Below are 26,513 nucleotides of genomic sequence, written 5' to 3' on the forward strand. Positions count from 1 at the left end.
GCACTGCTTTGGCTGGCCCCGTTCCTGTGTGAAGCAGGCCGCCAGGAGCAAGTTACCTTTCTCTCTCATCAGATCTTTAATGGACTGCCATTTCATGTCGTAAGGGATATTGCTAATGAACACCCGGTTACGGTTAATCGCCTTCTTCTCGCCGGTGCCCGCGCTCTTCTCCTTCGCGTAGGGGTGGAACCTGTTCCTGTGTCCGAGAGACGGGATTGCCTTGGGCTTTGACATATACTTCTCCTTCCCCAGTGGCCTCTCATCCTTTACGGTTTCATCGTTCTCCCTGCATTTTGGAAGAAAAACAGAGCAGGAGGAAAGTCTTATTGCTGAGTTTTCAATTGAATTGAAGAAGAAGAGGAGTTTGGATTTATATCCCACCTTTCTCACCTGTAAGGAGACTCAAGGTGGTTTACAAGCTCCTTTCCCTTCCTCTCCCCACAACGGACACCTTGTGAGATAGGTGGGGGTGAGAGAGTTCAAAGAGAACTGTGACTAGCCCAAGGTCACCCAGCAGGAATGCAGAAACACATCTGGTTCACCAGAGAAGCCTCTGCCACTCAGGTGGAGGAATGGGGACTCAAACCCAGTTCTCCAGATTAGAATCCATCTGCTCTTAACCACTATACCATGCTAGCACCAGTGTTTGAGTTCCAGACAACCACCAACCACAATTCCCCCTCTTCTCCTGGAGCTTCAAGCCATTTAGAGTCCATTTCCTGTGTGCACAGAATGGCACCACATGCGCAGAAAGTCGCTACGTGTCCCAGTGAATTTTCGGCATTAAATCTATATGGAGTGCAGTTTTTGAAAGAGCTGGTGGCCTTTCTCCAGAGCCATCTTTCTGAGTCCACTGAAGAAGGCAGGTTTAGAAAAGCGTCGCACCGCTTTGGATGCCAACGTTAGTGGGCAAGTAAAAAAGGAACACGGAATGATTCCCTGATGAAGAGCTTAGCCCTCAATGGGTTAAGACGCTTGCTGTGATAAACAAGACAGCTTTCTGCACCCGCTACGCCCATTGCCTTTAGATGCACCACACCACACAACTCAGTGCGTTCCACTTCTCAGGAGGCAGCCATGACATAGCATGCCACAAGGTCCCTGGCATCGGACAAAGAGGGGAGGGCAGTGCCACTAAAAACAGAGGCAGACTGAAGCACAGCTTGAAAAAGGGTACCAGTGCCAACCACAGATTGGGCATCTGACAGTTCCCCCGGCTTTTCCCACCTGCTAGGTATTCTGGGAAGGATCTCTGCTATCACTTCCACACTTCCCTGACACAAGCAACAGGACCTTTCACAGCTTTGGGGGTTTTTTGCCTTGCCATCAAGTCACATCTGACAGAACCTTTACCACCTAAAGAGCCATTTGTACCTGTTTTCTACGGCCCCAAAGATCTACCGAGCCGGAGAGGCGGTTCCACACGGTGCCGCCTCCAGTTTGGCCCCTCCATTCACCTTTCCTGGAGGGACACGCCCATGCTACCCTCCGACCTCCAGGCCACGTGGAGCTGCAGTATAAGGCTGAAAGAGCCGCATGCAGCTCCGGAGCCGCGGGTTGCAGACCCCTGTGATAGATGGTGACCCAGGTGGGGTTTTCAAGCCAAGAAACATTCAAAGGCGGTTTGCTATTGCCGGCCTCCGCATCACAGCTCTGGTCTCCCATCCAAACACTTGCCAGGCTCGACCCGGCTTAGCTTCTGAGATCTGAGGGAACCAGGCTAGCATTTTGTGGCTGTGGCCCCCTGGCACCAAAAAGAAGGCTATTACAGGAAAGAGACGGCACATTCTCCCCTAATAGTCTTCTGGAAGAAAAAGTATGCAATGCCCATCTGTTTGCACAGATGTCTGGCAGTCTAGGAAGCCAACGCGGGCTCACCCTGTTCAGTGTTTACCAAGGATTTTGGTCAATGCAAGATTTTAATAACGTTTTGGCTGTTATTCAGTTATACCCTTTTATCACCCCTTGTGTTTTTGCCTTTTCTCGCCTCAAACAAGAGGTATGACACGTCTGTTATCTTGAACGAGGAAACAAAACTCTTAATTTATAAACACATCGAGAATATTCTGACAGCTATCACTTTTATTTTGTTATCTCAAGAGAGAAAGCGAGGCTGACTAGTTATCAATGACTGAATGCCAATGAGATTGAAGTCCTACAGCAACAGGACCTTGTGTGCGCTATAGTTCCATGGGCAAACCAGAGAACCTGCACAGTGTTCTATCAGGTTGCCACCTTTAAAAAAAAGCATGCCAATATAAGGACATGTGCCCTCAAACTATCAGAGGTTAGATAAATAGTTTGAGATTTCTTCAGGGAATAGCTGCATTTTAGGGGATCAAAATGCCTAACAGAACAGACTCTTGGTGTACTGCACACTAACCTTAAAATACAAGAGAGCATCAAAAATCCCCGATGGTGCGTGTTTTTGGTTAAAGCAAAGTCGATGAAACACACACAAACACTCATGAAAAAACACATGAAGAACGTGCGCAAACTGACACATGCTTTTAACCACCTTGAACCTAAGGAAATAAGGCAGGTTATAAATATTTTAAATTAACCCATGTGTTAGATGGGTGCACCCCAGCCAGTCCAATGTAATGAGAACATTCAACAGAACAGGAACATGCTAAATCACTGCTCCTGATCCAATCTGAAATGCATTATTGCAGTATTTGCAACCCCACTCTGAAAAATAAGAATGGTGTCATGGATCAAATGTCAGATGGGGGGGGGTGGTGTTCTTGGAAATCTGGATTCGAATTTCAGCTCTGCAAATGGAAGCTCAAGGGGTGACTTTGGCCCAGCCCTTCTCTCTCAGTGTTACTTGGCTGACCTTGCAGGGTTGCTGTTGGAAGGTGCTTTGGGTCCCTCATTAAGGAAAAAAAAAGAAGGGTATGAATATTTTAATTAGAGAATTGCACGAGAGATTGTGTAGATCAGTGGTTCCCAACCTGGGGGTCGCAACCCCTTTGGAGGTCGAACGACCCTTTCACAGGGGTCGCCTAAGACTCTCTGCATCAGTGTTCTCCATCTGTAAAATGGATAAATGTTACGGTTGGGGGTCACCACAACATGAGGAACTGTATTAAAGGGTCACGGCATTAGGAAGGTTGAGAACCACTGGTGTAGATGCTACAGCAGGTTAGAACTTTAAGATCAGAAACAAATGTCAGTGTTTTCACTGAACCTACACTGAACCTACAAAGGAGGCCTATAGTTTAGTGAAACAGACATGAAACACTAGATGAATGTTTGGAGGACAAAAACTGCTGTAGCAATAATGTCTTAAGTGCAGCAGAACAAACGCTTAGGCAAAAACAAAAGCCGAGGCAAAATGTTCTGGCAAAAACATTTACAAACAAATCAAACAGCAAACAAGGACTGTTTATCTAGGAATAAAATGGATTCACAGATTGCAGGGAATCTACTAGCTTTAAGTTCTTGTTGTTCAGTTATTGGGATGACTGAATAAAAGCACAGGAATCTTTGTGAATACAGCAATTCCTGCAGATATACGCCTCCTTGGAAATAAGTCCACGTTAGGCAACAGATGCTGTGGTCTGCTGCAAACTGAGATCATATGCTAGAAAGTAGAATGTGGCTAAGCTACACACTGAACACAAATGGGTTCATCATATCTGACACTTAAATGAAATCAGTGGCAGCTTAAATAGACAAAACTTTCAGATGTTAGACATCCACATAGGATCTAATGCTGAATATAAACTGGATGTTGTGGATTTTCCAAGATGTGTGGCCAGGGTCTGGTAGTTTTTGCTCCTAACGTTTTGCGCACATCTATGACTGGTATCTTCAGAGGCATGTCACGGTAAGATGAGTTTTTCTCTGTGGTACAGTACAGAGTGATTGCGTGGTGGCGTATATGCATTGGACTCTAATCTGGAGTGCTTGCACTGCCACTCACACGGTCAGGAGTTCGAGCCCCCTGTCAAATATCCTGGCAGCTGGCTCATGGTCATGGTCAACTCAGCCATCCATCCATTCCTTGGTCGGTAAATGAGTACCTAGCTCATAGCTGGGGGGTGAAGAATAGCCGGGGAAAGCAATGGCAAACTACCCCACAAAAACGGCTTGCCTATGAAATCACTGCTTGCAGTGGTACCCCAGAGCTGGACACAACTGAAGGGGCAACTTTACTTTTACCTAATCTAGAGAACTGGGTTTGATCCCCCACTCCTCCACCTGAGTAGTAGAGGCTTATCTGGTGAACCAGATGTATTTCCACACGCCTACATTCCTGCTGGATGACCTTGGGCTAGTCACAGTTCTCTCAGAACTCCCTCAGCCCCACCTACCTCACAAGGTGTCTGTTGTGAGGAGAGGAGGGGAAGGAAGCTTGTAAGCCACCTTGAGTCTCCTTGCAGGACAGAAAGGTGGATTACAAATCCAAACTCCTCTTCTTGCCCAACTGTGCAATTGCCCAGCTGCCCAATTGTGAAACACATTTATATGTGTTTAGGTGAAATTCAGTTGCACACTATCACTCCACTCTATGCAATGGAGAGGAACACCTCTTACCGTGACATGCTTCTAAAGATGCCAGGTCTAGATGCAGGCAAAACGTTAGGAACAAAAACTACCAGACCATGGCCACACAGCCCAGAAAACCCACAACAGCCAGTTGATTCAAGCCCTGAAATCGTTGACAATACACTGAACCGAACTATTGAAAATGGGTAGACATATCTCAAGAAATAAAATGTGAACAAGGAAATAATGAGAAAAATCATATTTTACTGGGATCCAATACACTTTGTTTAAATATTCCAAAACACCTCCATAAAAATATAAATCGATGTTGATAATTGAAGGCAATACAATAATGTGAATTAACCAATCCTGTAGCCCAGTCTTATACCTTTACTCCAAGCAAGTCTCGTCATTCTTTAGAGCTTACTTCCAAGTAAATGTTCAGAGGACCTCAGTCCAGAAAGCTGCAAAAATACACACTGTAAAGACAGACACTTAGAACCAACAGAGCAGACTTTAGCCATCAAAAGAATGCACTGCAAATAAGACCACAAAGTTCCTAAGATACCAAAGTATTTGCTAGGTTACCTTTGTAAGTCAGTCACGGAGCAAACACAATTTTTCTAAGGAAACACTGTGTCTGTCCCTACACTGCCCCTGTCCCCTACCCCTTTTCAGATCACAACTCGACTGACAATTATTTGCATGAAGGTAAAATTAAATAAAAGCATTTACACGCTGATATCCACATTGGCCTGAAGTTTCCCAGTCTTGTTGCTTGGAAACATCTTTACCTGGCAGAAGCAAGTGGGGGTGAGCACCTGTTTACAAGCCTGGAAAGGTAAACTGCAATTCAGGAAACCATCAGATTAAGAGACAGTGTGTGTATGGGGGGGGGGGGGTATTAAACAAAGGCAACAGCAACCCACTCAGTAAACATAGTCTGCCTAGTAAACATCACTGTGATGTGACGTCACCTCATGGGTCAGCAATGACCCCGGTGCCTGCACAGGGGACTGTTTTTACCTTTTTCAGTGAACAATATTAGTTGCAATTTTTTGACATGCAAAATTATGAACAACAAAGAAGGGGGGGGGGAGATCATACTAACTGTTCACACAAATAGCCAGAGTGCTTCCACAATTCTGATCAGCAGGAATGGGTAGCAGGAGGCCAACAGAAGAACATCTAATGCTGGCCAGGTTGCTTATTTTTATTTATATTTATTCCCCGTGCTTTACCGTGGTCTGACCCTCTAACTAGTCCAACACGCCGGCTCTCAGTTAATTCTTTGAGTTTACAAACTATCAAAATACTTGTGATGGTCAGACTGCTGATCTGTCCTTGAAAGTCTGACACATTGTTATACCAACATCGGTTTTCACAGATAGTGACAAGATAGGGCTCCAAGTCCACCAAAACATATCTTAAAATTATCAGTCACAGTTCGTGACAATAAGAATCATTATCAACAGTATCAAAACCGACAGCATCCTTATCAGCGATAGCAGTGAAGCAGTCACCGACTTAATCGCCAAGAGGCGCCACAAAATGATTTTCTGTTGATGTTCTAGCTACCGTGATTATCTAGCTCAGTGGTTCTCAACCTGTGGGTCGGGACCCCTTTGGGGGTCGAACGACCCTTTCACAGGGGTTGCCTAAGACTCTCTGCATCAGTGTTCTCCATCTGTAAAATGGATAAATGTTAGGGTTGGGGGTCACCACAACATGAGGAACTGTATTAAAGGGTCGCGGCATTAGGAAGGTTGAGAACCACTGATCTAGCTGGCCAGTCTTGTCAGATCTTGGAAGCCAAGGAAGGTCAACCCTGCTTAGCACTTGGATGGGAGATCGCCAAGGAAGTTCACGGTTGTTATGCAGGCAGGCAATGGAAAACCGTTCTGTACATCCGCCCTCATCTGGATGGCCCAAGGTAGCCTGATCTGATTAGTTCCAGAAGCTAAACAGGATAGACTCTGGTTAGTACTTGGATGGGAAACCACCTAGGAAATCCAGGGTTGCCGCGCAGAGGCAGTCGGCAGCAAACCACCTCTTGTCCTGATCTGAATGGCCCAGGCTCAGACCTGAGAAGCTAAGGAGGGGCCAGTCCTGCTTAGAATTGATTGAGAGACCACCAAGGAAGTCCAGGCTTGGCATGAACTGGAAGGCAATGGTAAACCACCTCTGTTCATCGTTTGCTTTGAAAACCCTACAGCAGTACGTGGATGGCAGTGATGGCAAACCTTTTCGAGACCGAGTGCCCAAATGGCAACCCAAAACCCGCTTATTTATCGCAAAGTGCCAACACAGCAATTTAACCTGAATACTGGGGTTTTAGTTCAGAAAAAACAGTTGGCTCCAAGGTGTGCGTTACTCGGGAGTAAGCTTGGTGGTAGTCGGTGGCTTTGCTTTGAAGCAACTGTGCAACTCTTCCAACGGGTGAATCACGACCCTAGGAGGGTTTACTCAGAAGCAAGCCCCATTGCCAGCAACCGAGCTTACTCCCAGGTAAAGGATCGCGCTTTAGTTCTTCACATGAAAATCAGTGGGGTTTAACAGTGCTTAACAGGGTTACCTACACTGCTTCCCCAAAACTAGGTCTTAGGTTTAATGCTAACAATCAAGCCCAGGCCAGCCTAGATGTGTGGGGGATGGGAGCGACTCTGTGTGTGCCCACAGAGAGGGATCTGAGTGCCACCTCTGGCACCCATGCCATAGGTTCGCCACCACTGGTGTATGGGATACACATACCCCCAGGGATACAAGCCAGAAGGGGCAGATGTGAAATTGCTAATATGGGGGGGGGGGGCAATTTTAGGAAAATGGGTTGCCAAAGGGTATGCAAGTGTGAAAAGGTTGGGTACCGCTTCCCTGCAGGATTGCCAGCAGTCCGCCAGACACGGTGGGACTTTCCAGAAGTGGAAGAACCTGGATGTAGACCCTGCTTTCCCCTCCTGTAAGGAGCCTCAAAGGGGCTTACAAACTCCTTTCCCACATCAGACACCTTGCGAGGGAGGCGGGGCTGAGAGAGTTCTGAGAGAACTGTGACGGGCCCAAGGTCACCCCCCGGCAGGCTTCATGTGCAGGAGCGGGGAAAACAAATCCGGCCCGCTAGAGTCGAGTCTGCCGCTCATGCGGAGGAGCGGGGAACCGAACCCGGTTCTCCAGATTGGAGTCCACCTGCTCTTGACCACTCAGCGCCGCTGCCTCTCGCTATGACGTAATGATGGGCAACCGCTTCTCCATCATGAGGATCGCGAGTCAACTGATTTTCGTGAGCCGTCTCAAGCCTCCCGGTGGGCTCCGACAGGCTCCCCTCCCCGAGGCCTGCGCGGCCCCCCGGATCCCGGCCCTCAGGTAGCCGGCCTGCCCGCCCCCCACGCCCCCTTCCCCGGCGCGCACACACATTTTGACGCCATTGGCGCCGCCGCCTCCTCCGCTCTCGGGCCCGGCCGCTCCTCCGCCGCCGCCGCCGCCGCCCGCCTCCTCCTCCGGCTCCCGCTCGTGGTTGTCGGCGGCGCCGGCCGTCTCCTCGGCTTCTCCCAGCGGCGCCGCGGCCTCGAACTGGTCGCTCTCCGCCATTTTGCTCTCGCCGGGCTTTTGAAAAGGGCCCTCCGCCAGCGCCTCGGCCTCTCGCTGCTCCCCGCGCCGGGATCCCGCCGGGGCTCTCGCGAGAGCTGGCGGGACGGGAACGGTCGCCATGGCGACGAGTGGGCGCGAGGCCTCCGCCGCCGGCTTCCCTCCTCCGCCCCCGCCCGGGAGAGAGAGAGAGAGGCGCGAGGCTGCGATGGAAATGGCAGCCCTGGGAATAAAACCTGCTACGCCAAAGCTACTGTCTGGCAGCAGGGATCAGAGTGACGGGTTGTAATGTTGTTTAATGTTATTTATTTTGCACATGTAGACAGCATGCACAGGAAAGAGAAAAAGCACAAATCTGATCTCCTCTCCCCCCATATTAATCATTTAAAAAGGAGAACAGACACACACGCGTACATATATAGGCACACACACACATACCCCCTGTTTCCCCGAAAATTAGACAGTTTCTTATATTAATTTTTGCTCCCAAAGATGCACCATGTCTTATTTTCAGGGGATGTCTTATTTTTCTGCTCCAGCCTCCACAGCTGCATGATCTGGTCCACAGGCATGCTTCCAAACAAAAACTTTGCTATGTCTTACTTTCGGGGGATGCTTTATATTTAGCACTTCAGCAAAACCTCTATGATGTCTTATTTTCAGGGGATGTCTTATTTTCGGGGAAACGGTATATGTACACATACATACACGCATACATACACACACACACACGTACATACACACACTGAAAACAATAATAATTTAAAAAGGAAAACACAGATGCGTAAATACACACACATACACACATATATGTACACATACATACACACACATATGTGTACACGTACACACACGTATATATGTACACATACGTACACACACTGAAAACAATAATAATTTAAAAAGGAAAACAGACACACACGCGTACATCCACAAACACATACACACACACATATATGTACACATACACACACATATATATACACACAAATATGTACACATACATACACACACATATATATGTACGCATACATACACACATATATATACACACACACACATATATATGTACACATACATACACACACATATATATACACACACAGAGACACACATATGTATGGGGACTTCCAGCTACCTCATGGATCCAAACACAAATTTAGTTCATGCCTATGGTTAATATCTGCATTTTCTTTTTTGCTTTTAGTTCTTCTTATAACACTACTTCAGTCCAATAAGCCATTTTCATTTAAATCTTGAATCTTGCCAATATTTCTCAATTCGTATCTGCAATGGGGAAATAATATTTCTATGTGGAATAGGGTGCAATGGCAGTAGTGAACAGAGTAACGTTCGTAATAGACAAAATCCCATTCAACAGGATCAAAAATCCCAGATAAACAATGCAGATAAACAATACAGACAACCAGCAAAACAAGATCAGACAAGTCTCTTGGGAGGAACACACAATACAGACAAGCAAATAACAGTGTCAATACCACACATAAGTGGGAAACAAAGTCCTAAAAATAGTAATGGGAAGTCCTTGGACCTTTATGTAGTCAAAGGTCATAGAGGAGGATCACAGCCAGTATGGCTTCTGCCAGAGAGCTGGAGGGCTATAGAAGCTTTGGAAATAAAACAACTCTTGTCACGCACACATTGTTGGAACATGTGCTTAGATGGGACATGATCTATTTGACAGTTGGACACTCCCTCCTGCTAGTGCCGTGTGTAAATCAGTGCAGTGTGCATAACCAAGTAACGTGTGCAAAGACTGATATGGCATGGGCATCGGATTGGCACCTGGTTTGTATATTAGTAGACACAGTCCACTCAGTGGAAGGAGCTTGGAAACAGCTGTGTCTGGCGGAGCACTTTGGTGGTGGTTAGCAAATAAACGGATCTGAACGGTTACTGTGTGTCTTGCAGTTCTTGTTTGCCTTGCACCCCTCAAGCGTGCCCTACTCGCGTGTAAGCCGCTGCTTCGGGACAGGTTATGGGCCCAGATTCTGCCCTTTACTCGAAAGTAGCTGTTTTGCTGCTGCTGTGTGCTTAAACAGTTCCCGGCTGCAATTCATGGCTGCTTTTTTTGCCGGTTTGCCTTTCGAGCCGCTGACAGAGCACAACTATGTGACCTGGTGTTTGAAGATGAAAGCCTATCTTCTGGCGTGGAGGATTTATGGACTTTTGCGCCCAGGCTCCCTTACCCGCTGCATTCCTCCGCGTTGGAGATAAGAGCTGAGGAGCTGGCAAGAGCATCCATCATCTTGGCAGTAGAAAGCTCCCAACTGCTCTATATCAAAGATGCAGCGCCTGCCTCGGAATGCTGGAACTTACTCAGAGGCGCTCTACTCAGCGTGAGTCATTGGAGTGAAAGTCTTACTAACAAGACAGTTGCATCACCTCAGGCTACGGAAGGGTGACTCGGCCTTCTGAGCACCTACAGAAAATGCTTAACGCTATTTTCTGAGCTGGTTGATCGTGGTCTGCTTTATGAGTGACTCACATAAAGCCTACCTGCTGATTTCCTGCCGCTGGACGATTCGGTGGGAGTCGTTGGTCAGCAGCCTCCGGACAGTTGCGGATGCCACTTTAACTCTGGACTACGCCACCTCGAAGTTGCTGGACTGGCGAAGCTTACAGAGGGAATTCCAGAAGAGCGTTGCTAGTTTAGCCTTCAGAGGGAAACAACTCCTTGAGAGTTCAACTGCCGTGCTCGCTGTTTGTGCTTAATTGTATGCTAATGTGGAGAGCTTCCTGGCCACTTAGCAAGAGCATGCGTGAAAGTGCTGGACCGACGGAAGTCCAAACAGAGACAGAAGAAGGGTCCTGGGAGAGGGGACTCTCTGCCTCTTCTTCGGCCTCCGTTTTTTTTTTTTTTTGGTTACGTGCACCGGACAAGGACAGAGATGGAACTGGGCTCATTGACTCTGCCTGTTCTATGCACATCGCGAACCGTGAGCATTTGCTTACAGAGGATCAACAGTATTCTGTGACATCAAACACGCAGGTTTGGCAAACGGGACTCCAGCCTCTGTGGAGAAGCTAAGAACAGCTTACGTGCTCGTTTCTTGCAAGGACACATTAAAAATGTCCTTTTATGCTCTCCTGTTTGATTTCTGTTTGCTCAGCCGCCGCTAAAATGACCTACAGATGGGTATGTTGTTACTTTTGCTAATCAAATATGCACAATATCTAAAAAAATGATGTTGTGTGTGCGCCAGGGAAATTGTTAAATGGCTTGTAATATTTAGAACACAGTGACAACGTACCTGTCTGTATGTCTGAGAAGCTGCAGTAAATGTGTCAGCGTCTAATGTTCCTCCTCATGACCAATGCATTCATTATTACCATCGTAGGCTTGGGATTACGAACTTCTGGTAGGAGCACTAGCCAACCCAGTAAAGGTAAAAGCGGTCTGAAGGTAAAACCCTGCAAAAAGTTTTTGGAGTGCTCTGTGTGTGGCAGAACGAAAGTGAAGGCGTATCCTTCAACTGCCAGAAGCACCAGAGAGTCTGTCCGTCCACTCCAACTGGTCCATATGGATCTTGCAGGACTGCTCCAACTCAGCTTCAGGGAAAAGCTGGCACCTAATGGTTCTGTGTGACGATTTTAGTAGGTACACGTATTCCTTTTTCCTAAAGTCGGCTAGGCTGAGGCATTTCCAAAGTTCAAGAACTGGGTGGAAATGATAGAGAAGGAGCTGGGTCATAAGGTGACTGCGTTGCAGACGGACAGGGGGGGAGAATGGACAGGTAATCAATTTCAGTCTTGGCTGGAAAGAAGGGGAATCCAACACCGCAAAACGAATCCTTATCGGGCTCATGAGAACGGCGTATCGGAAAGAAAAATAGCCGTACTTAAAAATATGAAAGAAAGCATGCTGTTAGATGCTAATTTGCCAGAATACTTCTGGGCAGAAGCAATAAATACAGCCACATATGTGCTGAACAGAATGTGGTCTTCTGTAGTAAAACAAACCCCGTTTTTCCTGCTGTATGGGAAAAATCCTGACTTGTCAAACATGAGGATTTTTGGCAGTAAGGCTCATGTGTTGGTGCCACCACAGCAGAGAAAGACAGGTGACCCCAAGTGGCAAACTCTGACCTTTGTTGGCTTTGAACCACTGACGAAAGGATTTCGTTTCTCTCATCATTTTGGACGGGTTGTCATCTCCCGGAGTGCTAATTTTGTTAAGCATGCGAACTGGGAGAAAATCCACTCAAACACAGAGGTGTTACTTCCATTTACTGAGCCTGAAACAGTTAATGGACAGCAGGCTTTGCCAGCTGCTGTTCAAGGTCAGGGCTCGGAGCAGCGAAGTGTGAAACGTCCGAGAAATAAACAAACTGTCTCCTCTAGTGAAGAGTCAGAAGGGGAGGAGGTGGAACGAACTATCCCCCGCACATCCAAAAGGATAAACAAGGGTGTACCACCTGACCGGTACGGTCACAGTCAGAATGTTTATGTGTGTCAGACTTCTGTTTTTGAACCGTCCTCCTATGCAGAGATTTTATCTCTTCCCACTGAAGAAAGAGAGAAGTGGGAGGAAGCTATGGAGGCGGAACATAGTACCCTTGTTAAACAAAATGTGTTTGTAAAGGTAACTGCACCCCCGAAGCAGAAAGTAATCGGTTCTAAGTGGGTATTTAAGAGAAAACTGTTGCCCGATAATAGGCTGATTTATAAGGCAAGAATTGTTGCTCGGGGCTTTGCGCAGGAAAAACCGGAGGAGGAGAAAGGGTATTCTCCCACAGCCAGACCAGAGTCTTTACGGTCTGTCCTTGCCCTAGCGAGCAAATATGACATGAGGTTACGCCATTTTGATTTTCAATGTGCTTACCTTAATGCTCCACTAAGGCAAAACGTCTATATGGCGCCCCCTGCTGGTTATGAAGGCGATGACCCAAACATGGTTTATAAGCTGCAGCGTTCCCTGTACGGCCTGATTCAATCTGGGAGGAACTGGTACTGCTGCTTAGATGCAAAACTGAAAGAGTGTGGGTTTCATCGTACCTCTGCTGATGCCTGTGTGTATGTAAGAGGTCAAGCATCAGACAGAGAAATCATACTGGTGTATGTTGATGACATTTGTGTATGTACTAAGACTGACCAGCAGGCAGAAAACATCTACAAAGAACTCAGTGAAACCTTTGTGGTGAAAGATCTAGGTGAAATAACCCACTACCTAGGCATAGACATTAAACAAGTAACAAATCAAGGCTTCTTCATGTGCCAGAAGAAGAAAATAGAAGCCATAGTCAAGAAAGCTGAGTTAGATCGCAGGAGAACTGCTGCGACACCGATGACTGTAGAGTTTTGTAAAGGATCTGATACAGAACTGTGTAGTGATCCAGAACTATACAGGTCTCTATTAGGAAGCTTACTTCATATCGCGAACTGGACGCGACCAGACCTGGCTTTTGCCGTAAGCATGCTAAGCCGACATGCTGCTAAGCCAACGCAGCATGACTGGATAGGTCTGACCCGTGTGATAAGATATCTGAATGGCACTGCTGAACTTGGATTACTGGTCAAAGCAGAGAAACAAAGTAACGTGCTTTGTGCAACAACAGATAGCTCTTTTGCTGACGGTGAGAACCAAAAGTCATGCACAGGGTTTGTAGTGACTTAAGCCAATGTACCAGTATCCTGGCAATCCCACAGACAGACCTCAGTTAGTCTCTCAACTGCTGAGGCTGAGTTCTGTGCCATCTCTGAAACATGCAACGAACTGATCTGGTTGAAAGCATTGTTGTCAGAGTTAGGGGAAACAGTGCAACAGCCAATCCCCGTGTTAGAGGATTCACAGACAGCCATTCATCTAGCAGAGACAGAGAATCTAAAGGCTAGAACCAAGTACATAGGCGTGAAATATGAACAGGTACGAGAACTTGTACAATGTGGGTTCATTAAGCTGCAGTATGTGGATTCAAAGTCAAATGTAGCTGACGCCTTAACCAAGCCTACTGCTAAAGAAAAGTATGTACTTTTATGTGAGCAACTGAATGTACTGTCTGTATCCAATGTATAAAGTGTAAATATGTAATGTCTGTCAAACCGATCATGGAAGGGGTGTTGGAACATGTGCTTAGATGGGACATGATCTATTTGACAGTTGGCACTCCACCCCCCCCCCCTCTCCCCCCCCCCCCCTCCCTTTCCCCCCCCCCCCCCCCCCCCCCCCCCCCCCCCCCCCCCCCACCCCCCCCCCCCACCCCCCCCCCCCCCACCCCCCCCACCCCCCTCCCCCCCCCCCCCCCACCCCCCCCCCCCCCCACCCCCCCACCCACCCCCCCCACCCCCCCCCCCCCCCACCCCCCCCCCCCCCCACCCCCCCCCCCCCCCACCCCCCCCCCCCCCCACCCCCCCCCCCCCCCACCCCCCCCCCCCCCCACCCCCCCCCCCCCCCACCCCCCCCCCCCCCCACCCCCCCCCCCCCCCACCCCCCCCCCCCCCCACCCCCCCCCCCCCCCACCCCCCCCCCCCCCCACCCCCCCCCCCCCCCACCCCCCCCCCCCCCCACCCCCCCCCCCCCCCACCCCCCCCCCCCCCCACCCCCCCCCCCCCCCACCCCCCCCCCCCCCCACCCCCCCCCCCCCCCACCCCCCCCCCCCCCCACCCCCCCCCCCCCCCACCCCCCCCCCCCCCCACCCCCCCCCCCCCCCACCCCCCCCCCCCCCCACCCCCCCCCCCCCCCACCCCCCCCCCCCCCCACCCCCCCCCCCCCCCACCCCCCCCCCCCCCCACCCCCCCCCCCCCCCACCCCCCCCCCCCCCCACCCCCCCCCCCCCCCACCCCCCCCCCCCCCCACCCCCCCCCCCCCCCACCCCCCCCCCCCCCCACCCCCCCCCCCCCCCACCCCCCCCCCCCCCCACCCCCCCCCCCCCCCACCCCCCCCCCCCCCCACCCCCCCCCCCCCCCACCCCCCCCCCCCCCCACCCCCCCCCCCCCCCACCCCCCCCCCCCCCCACCCCCCCCCCCCCCCACCCCCCCCCCCCCCCACCCCCCCCCCCCCCCACCCCCCCCCCCCCCCACCCCCCCCCCCCCCCACCCCCCCCCCCCCCCACCCCCCCCCCCCCCCACCCCCCCCCCCCCCCACCCCCCCCCCCCCCCACCCCCCCCCCCCCCCACCCCCCCCCCCCCCCACCCCCCCCCCCCCCCACCCCCCCCCCCCCCCACCCCCCCCCCCCCCCACCCCCCCCCCCCCCCACCCCCCCCCCCCCCCACCCCCCCCCCCCCCCACCCCCCCCCCCCCCCACCCCCCCCCCCCCCCACCCCCCCCCCCCCCCACCCCCCCCCCCCCCCACCCCCCCCCCCCCCCACCCCCCCCCCCCCCCACCCCCCCCCCCCCCCACCCCCCCCCCCCCCCACCCCCCCCCCCCCCCACCCCCCCCCCCCCCCACCCCCCCCCCCCCCCACCCCCCCCCCCCCCCACCCCCCCCCCCCCCCACCCCCCCCCCCCCCCACCCCCCCCCCCCCCCACCCCCCCCCCCCCCCACCCCCCCCCCCCCCCACCCCCCCCCCCCCCCACCCCCCCCCCCCCCCACCCCCCCCCCCCCCCACCCCCCCCCCCCCCCACCCCCCCCCCCCCCCACCCCCCCCCCCCCCCACCCCCCCCCCCCCCCACCCCCCCCCCCCCCCACCCCCCCCCCCCCCCACCCCCCCCCCCCCCCACCCCCCCCCCCCCCCACCCCCCCCCCCCCCCACCCCCCCCCCCCCCCACCCCCCCCCCCCCCCACCCCCCCCCCCCCCCACCCCCCCCCCCCCCCACCCCCCCCCCCCCCCACCCCCCCCCCCCCCCACCCCCCCCCCCCCCCACCCCCCCCCCCCCCCACCCCCCCCCCCCCCCACCCCCCCCCCCCCCCACCCCCCCCCCCCCCCACCCCCCCCCCCCCCCACCCCCCCCCCCCCCCACCCCCCCCCCCCCCCACCCCCCCCCCCCCCCACCCCCCCCCCCCCCCACCCCCCCCCCCCCCCACCCCCCCCCCCCCCCACCCCCCCCCCCCCCCACCCCCCCCCCCCCCCACCCCCCCCCCCCCCCACCCCCCCCCCCCCCCACCCCCCCCCCCCCCCACCCCCCCCCCCCCCCACCCCCCCCCCCCCCCACCCCCCCCCCCCCCCACCCCCCCCCCCCCCCACCCCCCCCCCCCCCCACCCCCCCCCCCCCCCACCCCCCCCCCCCCCCACCCCCCCCCCCCCCCACCCCCCCCCCCCCCCACCCCCCCCCCCCCCCACCCCCCCCCCCCCCCACCCCCCCCCCCCCCCACCCCCCCCCCCCCCCACCCCCCCCCCCCCCCACCCCCCCCCCCCCCCACCCCCCCCCCCCCCCACCCCCCCCCCCCCCCACCCCCCCCCCCCCCCACCCCCCCCCCCCCCCACCCCCCCCCCCCCCCACCCCCCCCCCCCCCCACCCCCCCCCCCCCCCACCCCCCCCCCCCCCCACCCCCCCCCCCCCCCACCCCCCCCCCCCCCCACCCCCCCCCCCCCCCACCCCCCCCCCCCCCCACCCCCCCCCCCCCCCACCCCCCCCCCCCCCCACCCCCCCCCCCCCCCACCCCCCCCCCCCCCCACCCCCCCCCCCCCCCACCCCCCCCCCCCCCCACCCCCCCCCCCCCCCACCCCCCCCCCCCCCCACCCCCCCCCCCCCCCACCCCCCCCCCCCCCCACCCCCCCCCCCCCCCACCCCCCCCCCCCCCCACCCCCCCCCCCCCCCACCCCCCCCCCCCCCCACCCCCCCCCCCCCCCACCCCCCCCCCCCCCCACCCCCCCCCCCCCCCACCCCCCCCCCCCCCCACCCCCCCCCCCCCCCACCCCCCCCCCCCCCCACCCCCCCCCCCCCCCACCCCCCCCCCCCCCCACCCCCCCCCCCCCCCACCCCCCCCCCCCCCCACCCCCCCCCCCCCCCACCCCCCCCCCCCCCCACCCCCCCCCCCCCCCACCCCCCCCCCCCCCCACCCCCCCCCCCCCCCACCCCCCCCCCCCCCCACCCCCCCCCCCCCCCACCCCCCCCCCCCCCCACCCCCCCCCCCCCCCACCCCCCCCCCCCCCCACCCCCCCCCCCCCCCACCCCCCCCCCCCCCCACCCCCCCCCCCCCCCACCCCCCCCCCCCCCCACCCCCCCCCCCCCCCACCCCCCCCCCCCCCCACCCCCCCCCCCCCCCACCCCCCCCCCCCCCCACCCCCCCCCCCCCCCACCCCCCCCCCCCCCCACCCCCCCCCCCCCCCACCCCCCCCCCCCCCCACCCCCCCCCCCCCCCACCCCCCCCCCCCCCCACCCCCCCCCCCCCCCACCCCCCCCCCCCCCCACCCCCCCCCCCCCCCACCCCCCCCCCCCCCCACCCCCCCCCCCCCCCACCCCCCCCCCCCCCCACCCCCCCCCCCCCCCACCCCCCCCCCCCCCCACCCCCCCCCCCCCCCACCCCCCCCCCCCCCCACCCCCCCCCCCCCCCACCCCCCCCCCCCCCCACCCCCCCCCCCCCCCACCCCCCCCCCCCCCCACCCCCCCCCCCCCCCACCCCCCCCCCCCCCCACCCCCCCCCCCCCCCACCCCCCCCCCCCCCCACCCCCCCCCCCCCCCACCCCCCCCCCCCCCCACCCCCCCCCCCCCCCACCCCCCCCCCCCCCCACCCCCCCCCCCCCCCACCCCCCCCCCCCCCCACCCCCCCCCCCCCCCACCCCCCCCCCCCCCCACCCCCCCCCCCCCCCACCCCCCCCCCCCCCCACCCCCCCCCCCCCCCACCCCCCCCCCCCCCCACCCCCCCCCCCCCCCACCCCCCCCCCCCCCCACCCCCCCCCCCCCCCACCCCCCCCCCCCCCCACCCCCCCCCCCCCCCACCCCCCCCCCCCCCCACCCCCCCCCCCCCCCACCCCCCCCCCCCCCCACCCCCCCCCCCCCCCACCCCCCCCCCCCCCCACCCCCCCCCCCCCCCACCCCCCCCCCCCCCCACCCCCCCCCCCCCCCACCCCCCCCCCCCCCCACCCCCCCCCCCCCCCACCCCCCCCCCCCCCCACCCCCCCCCCCCCCCACCCCCCCCCCCCCCCACCCCCCCCCCCCCCCACCCCCCCCCCCCCCCACCCCCCCCCCCCCCCACCCCCCCCCCCCCCCACCCCCCCCCCCCCCCACCCCCCCCCCCCCCCACCCCCCCCCCCCCCCACCCCCCCCCCCCCCCACCCCCCCCCCCCCCCACCCCCCCCCCCCCCCACCCCCCCCCCCCCCCACCCCCCCCCCCCCCCACCCCCCCCCCCCCCCACCCCCCCCCCCCCCCACCCCCCCCCCCCCCCACCCCCCCCCCCCCCCACCCCCCCCCCCCCCCACCCCCCCCCCCCCCCACCCCCCCCCCCCCCCACCCCCCCCCCCCCCCACCCCCCCCCCCCCCCACCCCCCCCCCCCCCCACCCCCCCCCCCCCCCACCCCCCCCCCCCCCCACCCCCCCCCCCCCCCACCCCCCCCCCCCCCCACCCCCCCCCCCCCCCACCCCCCCCCCCCCCCACCCCCCCCCCCCCCCACCCCCCCCCCCCCCCACCCCCCCCCCCCCCCACCCCCCCCCCCCCCCACCCCCCCCCCCCCCCACCCCCCCCCCCCCCCACCCCCCCCCCCCCCCACCCCCCCCCCCCCCCACCCCCCCCCCCCCCCACCCCCCCCCCCCCCCACCCCCCCCCCCCCCCACCCCCCCCCCCCCCCACCCCCCCCCCCCCCCACCCCCCCCCCCCCCCACCCCCCCCCCCCCCCACCCCCCCCCCCCCCCACCCCCCCCCCCCCCCACCCCCCCCCCCCCCCACCCCCCCCCCCCCCCACCCCCCCCCCCCCCCACCCCCCCCCCCCCCCACCCCCCCCCCCCCCCACCCCCCCCCCCCCCCACCCCCCCCCCCCCCCACCCCCCCCCCCCCCCACCCCCCCCCCCCCCCACCCCCCCCCCCCCCCACCCCCCCCCCCCCCCACCCCCCCCCCCCCCCACCCCCCCCCCCCCCCACCCCCCCCCCCCCCCACCCCCCCCCCCCCCCACCCCCCCCCCCCCCCACCCCCCCCCCCCCCCACCCCCCCCCCCCCCCACCCCCCCCCCCCCCCACCCCCCCCCCCCCCCACCCCCCCCCCCCCCCACCCCCCCCCCCCCCCACCCCCCCCCCCCCCCACCCCCCCCCCCCCCCACCCCCCCCCCCCCCCACCCCCCCCCCCCCCCACCCCCCCCCCCCCCCACCCCCCCCCCCCCCCACCCCCCCCCCCCCCCACCCCCCCCCCCCCCCACCCCCCCCCCCCCCCACCCCCCCCCCCCCCCACCCCCCCCCCCCCCCACCCCCCCCCCCCCCCACCCCCCCCCCCCCCCACCCCCCCCCCCCCCCACCCCCCCCCCCCCCCACCCCCCCCCCCCCCCACCCCCCCCCCCCCCCACCCCCCCCCCCCCCCACCCCCCCCCCCCCCCACCCCCCCCCCCCCCCACCCCCCCCCCCCCCCACCCCCCCCCCCCCCCACCCCCCCCCCCCCCCACCCCCCCCCCCCCCCACCCCCCCCCCCCCCCACCCCCCCCCCCCCCCACCCCCCCCCCCCCCCACCCCCCCCCCCCCCCACCCCCCCCCCCCCCCACCCCCCCCCCCCCCCACCCCCCCCCCCCCCCACCCCCCCCCCCCCCCACCCCCCCCCCCCCCCACCCCCCCCCCCCCCCACCCCCCCCCCCCCCCACCCCCCCCCCCCCCCACCCCCCCCCCCCCCCACCCCCCCCCCCCCCCACCCCCCCCCCCCCCCACCCCCCCCCCCCCCCACCCCCCCCCCCCCCCACCCCCCCCCCCCCCCACCCCCCCCCCCCCCCACCCCCCCCCCCCCCCACCCCCCCCCCCCCCCACCCCCCCCCCCCCCCACCCCCCCCCCCCCCCACCCCCCCCCCCCCCCACCCCCCCCCCCCCCCACCCCCCCCCCCCCCCACCCCCCCCCCCCCCCACCCCCCCCCCCCCCCACCCCCCCCCCCCCCCACCCCCCCCCCCCCCCACCCCCCCCCCCCCCCACCCCCCCCCCCCCCCACCCCCCCCCCCCCCCACCCCCCCCCCCCCCCACCCCCCCCCCCCCCCACCCCCCCCCCCCCCCACCCCCCCCCCCCCCCACCCCCCCCCCCCCCCACCCCCCCCCCCCCCCACCCCCCCCCCCCCCCACCCCCCCCCCCCCCCACCCCCCCCCCCCCCCACCCCCCCCCCCCCCCACCCCCCCCCCCCCCCACCCCCCCCCCCCCCCACCCCCCCCCCCCCCCACCCCCCCCCCCCCCCACCCCCCCCCCCCCCCACCCCCCCCCCCCCCCACCCCCCCCCCCCCCCACCCCCCCCCCCCCCCACCCCCCCCCCCCCCCACCCCCCCCCCCCCCCACCCCCCCCCCCCCCCACCCCCCCCCCCCCCCACCCCCCCCCCCCCCCACCCCCCCCCCCCCCCACCCCCCCCCCCCCCCACCCCCCCCCCCCCCCACCCCCCCCCCCCCCCACCCCCCCCCCCCCCCACCCCCCCCCCCCCCCACCCCCCCCCCCCCCCACCCCCCCCCCCCCCCACCCCCCCCCCCCCCCACCCCCCCCCCCCCCCACCCCCCCCCCCCCCCACCCCCCCCCCCCCCCACCCCCCCCCCCCCCCACCCCCCCCCCCCCCCACCCCCCCCCCCCCCCACCCCCCCCCCCCCCCACCCCCCCCCCCCCCCACCCCCCCCCCCCCCCACCCCCCCCCCCCCCCACCCCCCCCCCCCCCCACCCCCCCCCCCCCCCACCCCCCCCCCCCCCCACCCCCCCCCCCCCCCACCCCCCCCCCCCCCCACCCCCCCCCCCCCCCACCCCCCCCCCCCCCCACCCCCCCCCCCCCCCACCCCCCCCCCCCCCCACCCCCCCCCCCCCCCACCCCCCCCCCCCCCCACCCCCCCCCCCCCCCACCCCCCCCCCCCCCCACCCCCCCCCCCCCCCACCCCCCCCCCCCCCCACCCCCCCCCCCCCCCACCCCCCCCCCCCCCCACCCCCCCCCCCCCCCACCCCCCCCCCCCCCCACCCCCCCCCCCCCCCACCCCCCCCCCCCCCCACCCCCCCCCCCCCCCACCCCCCCCCCCCCCCACCCCCCCCCCCCCCCACCCCCCCCCCCCCCCACCCCCCCCCCCCCCCACCCCCCCCCCCCCCCACCCCCCCCCCCCCCCACCCCCCCCCCCCCCCACCCCCCCCCCCCCCCACCCCCCCCCCCCCCCACCCCCCCCCCCCCCCACCCCCCCCCCCCCCCACCCCCCCCCCCCCCCACCCCCCCCCCCCCCCACCCCCCCCCCCCCCCACCCCCCCCCCCCCCCACCCCCCCCCCCCCCCACCCCCCCCCCCCCCCACCCCCCCCCCCCCCCACCCCCCCCCCCCCCCACCCCCCCCCCCCCCCACCCCCCCCCCCCCCCACCCCCCCCCCCCCCCACCCCCCCCCCCCCCCACCCCCCCCCCCCCCCACCCCCCCCCCCCCCCACCCCCCCCCCCCCCCACCCCCCCCCCCCCCCACCCCCCCCCCCCCCCACCCCCCCCCCCCCCCACCCCCCCCCCCCCCCACCCCCCCCCCCCCCCACCCCCCCCCCCCCCCACCCCCCCCCCCCCCCACCCCCCCCCCCCCCCACCCCCCCCCCCCCCCACCCCCCCCCCCCCCCACCCCCCCCCCCCCCCACCCCCCCCCCCCCCCACCCCCCCCCCCCCCCACCCCCCCCCCCCCCCACCCCCCCCCCCCCCCACCCCCCCCCCCCCCCACCCCCCCCCCCCCCCACCCCCCCCCCCCCCCACCCCCCCCCCCCCCCACCCCCCCCCCCCCCCACCCCCCCCCCCCCCCACCCCCCCCCCCCCCCACCCCCCCCCCCCCCCACCCCCCCCCCCCCCCACCCCCCCCCCCCCCCACCCCCCCCCCCCCCCACCCCCCCCCCCCCCCACCCCCCCCCCCCCCCACCCCCCCCCCCCCCCACCCCCCCCCCCCCCCACCCCCCCCCCCCCCCACCCCCCCCCCCCCCCACCCCCCCCCCCCCCCACCCCCCCCCCCCCCCACCCCCCCCCCCCCCCACCCCCCCCCCCCCCCACCCCCCCCCCCCCCCACCCCCCCCCCCCCCCACCCCCCCCCCCCCCCACCCCCCCCCCCCCCCACCCCCCCCCCCCCCCACCCCCCCCCCCCCCCACCCCCCCCCCCCCCCACCCCCCCCCCCCCCCACCCCCCCCCCCCCCCACCCCCCCCCCCCCCCACCCCCCCCCCCCCCCACCCCCCCCCCCCCCCACCCCCCCCCCCCCCCACCCCCCCCCCCCCCCACCCCCCCCCCCCCCCACCCCCCCCCCCCCCCACCCCCCCCCCCCCCCACCCCCCCCCCCCCCCACCCCCCCCCCCCCCCACCCCCCCCCCCCCCCACCCCCCCCCCCCCCCACCCCCCCCCCCCCCCACCCCCCCCCCCCCCCACCCCCCCCCCCCCCCACCCCCCCCCCCCCCCACCCCCCCCCCCCCCCACCCCCCCCCCCCCCCACCCCCCCCCCCCCCCACCCCCCCCCCCCCCCACCCCCCCCCCCCCCCACCCCCCCCCCCCCCCACCCCCCCCCCCCCCCACCCCCCCCCCCCCCCACCCCCCCCCCCCCCCACCCCCCCCCCCCCCCACCCCCCCCCCCCCCCACCCCCCCCCCCCCCCACCCCCCCCCCCCCCCACCCCCCCCCCCCCCCACCCCCCCCCCCCCCCACCCCCCCCCCCCCCCACCCCCCCCCCCCCCCACCCCCCCCCCCCCCCACCCCCCCCCCCCCCCACCCCCCCCCCCCCCCACCCCCCCCCCCCCCCACCCCCCCCCCCCCCCACCCCCCCCCCCCCCCACCCCCCCCCCCCCCCACCCCCCCCCCCCCCCACCCCCCCCCCCCCCCACCCCCCCCCCCCCCCACCCCCCCCCCCCCCCACCCCCCCCCCCCCCCACCCCCCCCCCCCCCCACCCCCCCCCCCCCCCACCCCCCCCCCCCCCCACCCCCCCCCCCCCCCACCCCCCCCCCCCCCCACCCCCCCCCCCCCCCACCCCCCCCCCCCCCCACCCCCCCCCCCCCCCACCCCCCCCCCCCCCCACCCCCCCCCCCCCCCACCCCCCCCCCCCCCCACCCCCCCCCCCCCCCACCCCCCCCCCCCCCCACCCCCCCCCCCCCCCACCCCCCCCCCCCCCCACCCCCCCCCCCCCCCACCCCCCCCCCCCCCCACCCCCCCCCCCCCCCACCCCCCCCCCCCCCCACCCCCCCCCCCCCCCACCCCCCCCCCCCCCCACCCCCCCCCCCCCCCACCCCCCCCCCCCCCCACCCCCCCCCCCCCCCACCCCCCCCCCCCCCCACCCCCCCCCCCCCCCACCCCCCCCCCCCCCCACCCCCCCCCCCCCCCACCCCCCCCCCCCCCCACCCCCCCCCCCCCCCACCCCCCCCCCCCCCCACCCCCCCCCCCCCCCACCCCCCCCCCCCCCCACCCCCCCCCCCCCCCACCCCCCCCCCCCCCCACCCCCCCCCCCCCCCACCCCCCCCCCCCCCCACCCCCCCCCCCCCCCACCCCCCCCCCCCCCCACCCCCCCCCCCCCCCACCCCCCCCCCCCCCCACCCCCCCCCCCCCCCACCCCCCCCCCCCCCCACCCCCCCCCCCCCCCACCCCCCCCCCCCCCCACCCCCCCCCCCCCCCACCCCCCCCCCCCCCCACCCCCCCCCCCCCCCACCCCCCCCCCCCCCCACCCCCCCCCCCCCCCACCCCCCCCCCCCCCCACCCCCCCCCCCCCCCACCCCCCCCCCCCCCCACCCCCCCCCCCCCCCACCCCCCCCCCCCCCCACCCCCCCCCCCCCCCACCCCCCCCCCCCCCCACCCCCCCCCCCCCCCACCCCCCCCCCCCCCCACCCCCCCCCCCCCCCACCCCCCCCCCCCCCCACCCCCCCCCCCCCCCACCCCCCCCCCCCCCCACCCCCCCCCCCCCCCACCCCCCCCCCCCCCCACCCCCCCCCCCCCCCACCCCCCCCCCCCCCCACCCCCCCCCCCCCCCACCCCCCCCCCCCCCCACCCCCCCCCCCCCCCACCCCCCCCCCCCCCCACCCCCCCCCCCCCCCACCCCCCCCCCCCCCCACCCCCCCCCCCCCCCACCCCCCCCCCCCCCCACCCCCCCCCCCCCCCACCCCCCCCCCCCCCCACCCCCCCCCCCCCCCACCCCCCCCCCCCCCCACCCCCCCCCCCCCCCACCCCCCCCCCCCCCCACCCCCCCCCCCCCCCACCCCCCCCCCCCCCCACCCCCCCCCCCCCCCACCCCCCCCCCCCCCCACCCCCCCCCCCCCCCACCCCCCCCCCCCCCCACCCCCCCCCCCCCCCACCCCCCCCCCCCCCCACCCCCCCCCCCCCCCACCCCCCCCCCCCCCCACCCCCCCCCCCCCCCACCCCCCCCCCCCCCCACCCCCCCCCCCCCCCACCCCCCCCCCCCCCCACCCCCCCCCCCCCCCACCCCCCCCCCCCCCCACCCCCCCCCCCCCCCACCCCCCCCCCCCCCCACCCCCCCCCCCCCCCACCCCCCCCCCCCCCCACCCCCCCCCCCCCCCACCCCCCCCCCCCCCCACCCCCCCCCCCCCCCACCCCCCCCCCCCCCCACCCCCCCCCCCCCCCACCCCCCCCCCCCCCCACCCCCCCCCCCCCCCACCCCCCCCCCCCCCCACCCCCCCCCCCCCCCACCCCCCCCCCCCCCCACCCCCCCCCCCCCCCACCCCCCCCCCCCCCCACCCCCCCCCCCCCCCACCCCCCCCCCCCCCCACCCCCCCCCCCCCCCACCCCCCCCCCCCCCCACCCCCCCCCCCCCCCACCCCCCCCCCCCCCCACCCCCCCCCCCCCCCACCCCCCCCCCCCCCCACCCCCCCCCCCCCCCACCCCCCCCCCCCCCCACCCCCCCCCCCCCCCACCCCCCCCCCCCCCCACCCCCCCCCCCCCCCACCCCCCCCCCCCCCCACCCCCCCCCCCCCCCACCCCCCCCCCCCCCCACCCCCCCCCCCCCCCACCCCCCCCCCCCCCCACCCCCCCCCCCCCCCACCCCCCCCCCCCCCCACCCCCCCCCCCCCCCACCCCCCCCCCCCCCCACCCCCCCCCCCCCCCACCCCCCCCCCCCCCCACCCCCCCCCCCCCCCACCCCCCCCCCCCCCCACCCCCCCCCCCCCCCACCCCCCCCCCCCCCCACCCCCCCCCCCCCCCACCCCCCCCCCCCCCCACCCCCCCCCCCCCCCACCCCCCCCCCCCCCCACCCCCCCCCCCCCCCACCCCCCCCCCCCCCCACCCCCCCCCCCCCCCACCCCCCCCCCCCCCCACCCCCCCCCCCCCCCACCCCCCCCCCCCCCCACCCCCCCCCCCCCCCACCCCCCCCCCCCCCCACCCCCCCCCCCCCCCACCCCCCCCCCCCCCCACCCCCCCCCCCCCCCACCCCCCCCCCCCCCCACCCCCCCCCCCCCCCACCCCCCCCCCCCCCCACCCCCCCCCCCCCCCACCCCCCCCCCCCCCCACCCCCCCCCCCCCCCACCCCCCCCCCCCCCCACCCCCCCCCCCCCCCACCCCCCCCCCCCCCCACCCCCCCCCCCCCCCACCCCCCCCCCCCCCCACCCCCCCCCCCCCCCACCCCCCCCCCCCCCCACCCCCCCCCCCCCCCACCCCCCCCCCCCCCCACCCCCCCCCCCCCCCACCCCCCCCCCCCCCCACCCCCCCCCCCCCCCACCCCCCCCCCCCCCCACCCCCCCCCCCCCCCACCCCCCCCCCCCCCCACCCCCCCCCCCCCCCACCCCCCCCCCCCCCCACCCCCCCCCCCCCCCACCCCCCCCCCCCCCCACCCCCCCCCCCCCCCACCCCCCCCCCCCCCCACCCCCCCCCCCCCCCACCCCCCCCCCCCCCCACCCCCCCCCCCCCCCACCCCCCCCCCCCCCCACCCCCCCCCCCCCCCACCCCCCCCCCCCCCCACCCCCCCCCCCCCCCACCCCCCCCCCCCCCCACCCCCCCCCCCCCCCACCCCCCCCCCCCCCCACCCCCCCCCCCCCCCACCCCCCCCCCCCCCCACCCCCCCCCCCCCCCACCCCCCCCCCCCCCCACCCCCCCCCCCCCCCACCCCCCCCCCCCCCCACCCCCCCCCCCCCCCACCCCCCCCCCCCCCCACCCCCCCCCCCCCCCACCCCCCCCCCCCCCCACCCCCCCCCCCCCCCACCCCCCCCCCCCCCCACCCCCCCCCCCCCCCACCCCCCCCCCCCCCCACCCCCCCCCCCCCCCACCCCCCCCCCCCCCCACCCCCCCCCCCCCCCACCCCCCCCCCCCCCCACCCCCCCCCCCCCCCACCCCCCCCCCCCCCCACCCCCCCCCCCCCCCACCCCCCCCCCCCCCCACCCCCCCCCCCCCCCACCCCCCCCCCCCCCCACCCCCCCCCCCCCCCACCCCCCCCCCCCCCCACCCCCCCCCCCCCCCACCCCC

The 26,513-nt window shown here is 68.6% G+C and overlaps 1 protein-coding gene across 4 annotated transcripts in view; it reads right to left on the reverse strand.

Moving 5' to 3' along the window:
* Positions 1–8,214, reverse strand: part of MYEF2 (myelin expression factor 2) — a 31,454-nt gene extending 23,240 nt beyond the window's left edge. For all 4 annotated transcript variants that reach the window (XM_048519680.1, XM_048519681.1, XM_048519678.1 and 1 more), the window contains exons 1-2: positions 7,904–8,214; positions 57–286 (exon numbers count right to left, since the gene is read on the reverse strand). In XM_048519680.1, the coding sequence (XP_048375637.1) occupies positions 57–286; positions 7,904–8,199 (526 nt within the window). In that variant the 5' untranslated portion in view covers positions 8,200–8,214. The remainder of the gene's footprint in view (positions 1–56; positions 287–7,903) is intronic.
* Positions 8,215–26,513: the final 18,299 nt, after the last annotated feature.

This window comes from Sphaerodactylus townsendi, linkage group LG17, assembly GCF_021028975.2.
Source record: "Sphaerodactylus townsendi isolate TG3544 linkage group LG17, MPM_Stown_v2.3, whole genome shotgun sequence".
NCBI lineage: Eukaryota > Metazoa > Chordata > Lepidosauria > Squamata > Sphaerodactylidae > Sphaerodactylus > Sphaerodactylus townsendi.